Raw genomic sequence first — 7,379 nt, forward strand, 5'->3', positions numbered from 1 at the left:
TCGAGTCATAGTTATACTCATGCTATGGAAATACCCTGTTGGACGATTGGCGACTGTATTTAAAAAGTTTCCGCAATTTACAAACCAAAAATAAATACATGCTGTGCAGTAAGCTACCATCCGAGCAAAAACATAAAATATAAATTGTTAAATAATTTTTCCTACATTTACAAATATATGTCGCTTTAGGTCTTATTAATTTGTAAAATCTGTTTAAAAGACGTCTTGTCCGTAGTCCATGTATGAACTCTTTGTGGAAACACGTAATTTAACATCTTGATAAAAATTTATGTTGCTTGTTATTTATGCTAAAACGAGCATTGGGAAAATTTACATCTGTATTTACAAGGTTTTACATTGTATACGTGCTAGTTTAAAGTTAGGTTGTAATAAAGTTGCAACCTGGGCAAATCTCATAAAGAATTTTCTTCCTGTAGGTAGTTTCCCGAAATTTAAATTAGAATAACTCGATAATAAACCATTAATTAAATTGATTTTATTTTAATGGGCGATCAAAAATAATTGTATCAAAAAACAGTGGCTTTTTATTTTAGTATATACTAAAAAAAAGTTTTGCCTTTTTGTCTTTCCCGTGTGGAAGAGCTAGTGAACACTTTACAACTTTAATATATTTAAATGTTTGATTTAGTTGAAAACGTTAAAGTATTGATGGTTTATAATTTTTAACTAGGTTTAACTAAAACTACTTCTGTCCATACACGTAATTGCTGCAAAACCGATTTAAAATTCTGTCCCAATCAGTGTTCTCCATTTATTCGTAGTTTTTTTAAAACTATAATATTTTTAAAATGTTAATTTAGGCCTACATGAAATATAGCAAAATTATCTAAAATAGGGGAAGCTCATGTCTTACAATGGAAAAAATTTAAAAAAAAATTTTAATTTTAAAAATGTTACCGAAAAAAAACGACCTAAACGAGATGCCACTGCCAGTCGATCCGTACTCGGGTCGATCCGTACTCGAAACAACAAAAAATTTAAATTTTTTTCTGCAAGAATTTTTCTCCTTGCAGGCCGCCACACAGGCTGCTATATCAACAGGCGATCCGTGCTCGAGCGACTTACGCTACCCGTAAATATCATGTGTCGCTAGGTATTATTTATATATATATATATATATATTTTTATAACATAAATATTTAAAATACGCGTTAATAAATATTGTTTTGTTATTTAAAACACTTTTCAGTCTTTTTTAAAGTTTTAAAGTTCTGAATGTAATTTTGAAAAAAATAGGAACACGATATTAATACCCATAATATTTTATTCGATAACTTTTAAACAGATTGCTTACAAACACCATTTATAAACCAAAACCTTATTTCCACACAATATTAGTTGTTAGTTACTGAAACCCATTTTGAAGATAATACTGTGCCCGGGCGGTGACGTCGTTTGCGTAGTCGTTACCAGTGGTTCCTATATCCATGGTTTCGTAGTTCTGCACGTTTGATACCCCGCTGTTATAGGCGCAAATTCCTCCCTTTAATTTCATGTCAGTGGTCCATGTTCGATGCTTATTTGCAACCCCATTTATCATATCAATAAGAATGCCTGTTCCTTGGAGAACGTGCTGAAGCGAGTATGGGCCGCCCTGAAGTGTATGATACCTATCGTCGACCTAGAAAAAAGTGTGTCAGCTTAATGTGTTTAAATAACAAAAAAAAACATTTTTTTGTTCAAATGATAACGTTTTGAGCCCAAATCTAAGAAAACCATTATAAACCCACTGTTTGTTTAATTCTACCTGCATTATTCCGTATCCATGTCCATCACTTCCATATCCTTGGGAATCTAGATGCTGTCCGCCTCTCGTTTCTCGGCTTATCAGAGCTTTAGACAAAGAAAAAGATTAGTTAAGAGATTTTAAATGTAACTTTTAAAAAGTTGTTTTCCAGTATGACACACTTACCAGCAATAACGTTTGGATCAACACACAATTGGGCCCCAGCTTGTTTTATTATACTTGCATAAGATTTTACACGACTTTTATCTGTTTCAGCCATCTTTCTAGATGCAGCCACTCCTAGAGGTGAAAAAAAACTTTATTAAATCATTGTCACGTTTATAAATAACAATAACTTTAGTGTAATTGTACCAGAATAGCCAAGATTGTCTTGCGAGGCAGTAGCTGATGACGCACCAGTGGTGTCAACGTTTCCAATATTTCCATAGCAACCAGCTAGCAACAAATAACATGTTAAAGTGTAAACATTAGATTTTTTTTTAAAACTAGATTTATTGTAATAAAAGGCAGTTACTACAAACGGCTGTTAAATTCGTGTTTCACTTTTCCTCGATAGGCATTTTAGACGCATTCTGGTTTGGGCGAAATTTAGTGTGTTGTGTGCTGTTTGTATTGTGGGCTAGTTTAATTATAGAGAGCTCGGTTTACGGTTGTACTAAATAAATGCTTTATTTAAAAACTGTATCGTGAACAGTTTGTTTTAAATCGGTTTCTGCGCAAGTATATGACTACAAACATGATTTAGTTAAATGTCACAGTACCGTTTAAGCGACAGTAAGTCGATTTAGACCAAAAAGTAATACGTTAATTAATCAGAACCAAAAAAAGAAACATAATAATACATGCAGATGATGAAGATACGCAGCATTGTCGTTCAGACGGTCCGCCACAAAGGCCGCTTGTATAGTAACCTGCGCAATAATTCGTGTTTTCCTTGCAACTACCTCCTTGATTGGTACATGCCGAGTCACAACAACCTTGGTACGCTCCTTCATCAGCTGCACCTATAATAATACAACTTAATATAGAATACAACAGTAAGGTTGTATTGACAATGTTTAAAATTTACAGCAGGTTTGTATGTAACTAAATTAGTTCATTACTTTATTACAAATCAATATTGCTTCTCGGCATTGTGCAACTTTACATTTCATAAACAATAAAAAATTAATTAAATTTTGCATAAATTAAAAATAATATGTTTTTAAAATCTTGCCTATATACACCAAACAAAAGCCTTTGTCGTGCTGTAACGCATAATGTTAATTAACACTAACTAACTTACAATTGTTGTCGCATTTAAGGCAGCATCTTCTGTTGCTGTCACCGTCGCACAAACCAGTTTCGTAACCAGCACTGCAGGTGTAGTGCCTCCAATCTAAACATGACCCTCCTGTTGACGTACATGGAAAGTCGCTAGCATGTCCTTTTAAATGAAAACAATGTCTGCTTTTAATGTTTCGAGATACAAAAATCGAACCATTAAATGCAAGTTAAAACAAAATGCAACATTTTTTTAATTGACATAACCTTTTATATTTATATGCACTCTGTTCTTATATAAGTTCTCTAGTTTTACCTGGTTTAAGTGCAGCAATTACAAAAACTATAAAAATTTGCAATTTCATTTTAACATAAAAAACAATACCAACTACGAATAAACGAATACTTTAATGTATTAAAGATATACTAAGACTTATATTCTAGATATGCTATGACTTATATTCTTATGCTATGACTTATATTCTTTCCTGTTGGAAAAATGCCATCTGTATTTACAGAGTATTTAGCCTGTACTAAAAATAATAATTTATTGATCAAGAACTTTTATTTGTTATAACAGCTGGTAATACACTTATCAATTTTATTAGGGAGTATATATAAAATTAGTATTTATTTACTTTGAATTCAAATTATGGTAAAATTATTGTTGTAGTAATTCTTAACCTTTAAGTAGAAGGCCAACGGCTTTTTAATAACAAACTTTTTCTGCCATTCGGTTTTTCTAAAATTACTGGAACAATTTATACATTCTCTACCAATCCAGCTATAGTTGGATACTGTCGCTACGCTATACCAATCTAGCAATAGTCGGTCACTTGCGCATCCCGCAATAGCAGACCCGACAAGCTGTGCTATTGTACTGTAAACGTAGCGTCAGTCTAGCCATCTAGCTGATCTTATAACTTTATTTGTTATCAAACTGTGTTTACAGTTTTTTGAATTAACCCAAATTGCAATAAGTGTTTTGCCGTGTTACAATAAAAGTATTACTATCACCTAGTTGTTTTTTGTGTACCTTAAACAAAATCCTAAACTTATAATTATATCAAATGGAGTCGGATAACGAAGTTAAATCAAATTAAACAATTACGCTACTAAACAACCAAAACAAACTGAACTATAAATCATGTAACTTTGCAAATGGTGAACCCGACGTAATTAATTGTTAAAAATATAAACGTACATGCTATAATTAACCTCGAATACGCAAACCTGTCGATATTGTAACAAATGCGTCTTATCTATTCTTTGACACGTGTTTACACCTGTTGCTTTAACTGTTTAATTGTAATGTATTGGAGAGTATTTGTTACAAATTTGTGAACGGTTGTTTGTAAATCTTACGCAATAAAATACTATAAAATATTAATACGGCTTATTAATGTCAGGCAAAAACGTTACAACTGGAGGTCCTGCCGAGATCCTAATCTTTTAAAGCTTAAGTCAATTTAATAGAGAATTTGCAGAAAGAAGAAAAACAATCGTTAGCCTCTCGCTTGTCGAGTATTATTCAACAAAATGGATCATTATCTAAGATCATCTTTGTCTATTGAAATGGAGCGTATAGTTGAAAAAGAATTACAAGAAATAAAAAAAGAACTGACTTTCATAAAAAGGAAACTTTGCTAAAAAACAGTATGCCAAACAGAGCTTTTGACACCTGGTCAAGATCTAAAGAAATACACCGGCGACACCGATATCAAAGAGTGTCTTAATAGATTTGACTTTATATCAAAGGTCAATAATTGAAATGCCAGAAAAAGCGGATAGACGTGCACTCAGTTTGTACGATAAAGCTGTAAGCATTGTAGCCAGTTAAAAATGACAGAATTAAAAGACAAATTGCGAAAACGGTTTTCCGCCCCAAAGTCTTTTTTTACACAGCAGAAAAGGAGAAGATAGCGAGTCCTTAAAAGCACTCGCGAGCGACTTTTTTGATATTATCCGGCAATGTCCAATATATTAAAACCCAGGTAATGAAGCACTTAAAAAGAGTAACGACAACATGAACCCACATTACAGACAGGACAAATCTTGGTAGATCCCCAAATCTTCTCGCATATAGACGATACAAATAGAAGTGCTGAACAAAGGCCACACGCACTTTTCCAGACTTTTCAAACTATTATTTTTTTAACTGCAATTTATTTATTGCTCAAGCCCAAACTGGATCACCTACGCCCACAGAGACTTATGTATCGTCTATTTTAAATGTCACTCGTCGCAAGCAAGCCTACGACACAGTTCGAGAATAGGGAAGGTCGTAACATGTTGACCAGTTTACTTTTAAATTTTTATTTGTTTTAACCTTAAGATATTGATTCTGCCGAATTGCCAGATGTCAGGGATGCAAATACACGGTGACATAAGATCATTCTTAATTTTACACCTCAACAACTTTCCTTGAGAAAAGGTGATGTAAAATTGTAATAATTCTATCAATTGTAATAAGTCTATTACAACTAATTTTAAGTTGAAGATAGTTAAAAGTTATTGACCGGACATGTACAACAATTTATTCTTGTTACAAGGGGCGTTAACTAAAGAAGGCATTCTAAAATTGCGCTTAACGAGAATTAGCAACGTTATCTGTATATAAAAAGGCCAATGGTTTTTTTTTTTTTTTAACAAACAAACTTTTATTGCCTTTCGGTTCTGCAAAAATAATTGAACATTTTACACATTCTTAACCAATCTAGCGATAATTGGTTACCGTCGCATCGTAGTACCAACCTAGCAATAGTTGGTCACCGCTGCAGATCGCAAGTGCAGGTCCTACAAACTGTGCTCTTAATGTAAACGTAACGTCTGCTCTTAATGTAAACGTAACGTCAAAATAGTGTTTTGCTTTATCACAATAATAGTAATACTGTAACAAAATGCTAAATCTATAATCATAACGAATGGATTCGGTAAACGAAGTTAAATCAAACTAAACAATTAAACAACCAAATCAAACTAAACAATAAATCATGGACTGGACTCTCCAAAAATTGCCCTGCGAGTAACCTTATAATTCGTAACATGGTAGCATTTTCCAACTAATATTTAACCGCGCGCTACAAACGTTGTTTTATGTTTGTTGTAGGATTTTTGTACAATTAACCTTTTGTACAATAAAAACACTCTTTCACATTTGAACGTAAAAATTGCCAGTTATCTACTTTTTATTTTTTTGTAGGAAAACACTTGACATTACAATAATGTGTTTTTTAGTGATTCGTGTGTTTAAAAAACAATTTTTAAAGCGTGTGGTTAAACTGGTAAATTTAACAAATAAAATGTCAGGTAATTTAAACAATATTTGGTAAAGGTATATACCAGCCATCTTTCGCAATCAAGTACAAACAAATCCAAAATTGCGCAATAGTTAAAAAAGCTTTCAGGCAATACTGCCAGTTCTTAAACAGCTAACACCACACGATTTTAGTTTTTTTTTCTTTTTTAATTTATAAAATACAAGCCATGTTTTTCAAGTGGTATTACACATATATTTTTGATCTTTTGTTTGATTTGTTAATTAGCGTTTTAATTTAGCATTTGCATTTTTAGCAATTGGCAACACTAAAAATAAAAATTTACCTTTAGGGTAATCACCTACAGGAGAAAAACTATCTTTTGTAATTCATTTCTGTTTTCAGTTCTCTATAAGATAACTAAGCGATAAAGCCTTTTATCTTTAACAAAATTCAGGCAAGGTTTGTAGGTGTGGCATATTATTTCAAATCAGTTTATGAGGCTTGTTTTTTATGATTTAACTATTTTTACTTATTTGTAACCTCTAAAACCACAAATAAGCAAAGTGTAATGTAAATTAATAAATGGACAAATTTTGCGTATATTTTTAAATGTGTGTTTCTTAAATGTAATATGCGTGTTTTTAAAAGTAATGGAACAGCTTTTTTTCAGTTTCTTTACAAGTCTTACAGTGTTTTTTGCTTAGGGTTAAAATATTATCATGAAAATAGGCATATAATGGTCAAATTATTACCATTTTAACACAATCATGCTTATTAAAAGATTTTTATGTATTTAAATAAAGTGACCATTACTTTAGGTACCTAAAGAAAATAAATTTAACTTATAATTTGACCCCAATATCCTACTAAGATTTAATATCTTGTATTTTACTATCCACAAATTAGATTTTTATTTATTGGTATTATGGCTATTTAAAAAAGTTTTAAAAAAGTTTTAGGAAAATTTTAGGTTGGACATTTACTAAGCATTGTATTTGGGTGTAATTTCACCAAACTTGGTTTCATGGAACCTAAAGTATTTGTGGTACAAAATTGAAAAATTCCGTTTGTTTATTGTTTTAGTTTTG

The 7,379-nt window shown here is 31.7% G+C and overlaps 1 protein-coding gene across 1 annotated transcript; it reads right to left on the reverse strand.

The window, feature by feature from the left end:
• Positions 1 to 1,366: 1,366 nt before the first annotated feature.
• On the reverse strand, positions 1,367 to 6,380 carry LOC145742484 (lysozyme g-like). Its single transcript, XM_082560259.1, has 8 exons — positions 6,374 to 6,380; positions 3,348 to 3,374; positions 3,054 to 3,194; positions 2,611 to 2,772; positions 2,120 to 2,203; positions 1,934 to 2,047; positions 1,769 to 1,854; positions 1,367 to 1,642 (listed from the first exon to the last, which is right to left on the reverse strand). Exons 1-8 carry the CDS (start codon positions 6,378 to 6,380, stop codon positions 1,367 to 1,369), a joined length of 897 nt encoding a protein of 298 aa, XP_082416385.1.
• Between the last annotated feature and the right edge of the window lie 999 nt (positions 6,381 to 7,379).

This window comes from Corella eumyota, chromosome 2 (genome assembly GCF_963082875.1).
Source record: "Corella eumyota chromosome 2, kaCorEumy4.1, whole genome shotgun sequence".
Classification (NCBI taxonomy): Eukaryota; Metazoa; Chordata; class Ascidiacea; order Phlebobranchia; family Corellidae; genus Corella; species Corella eumyota.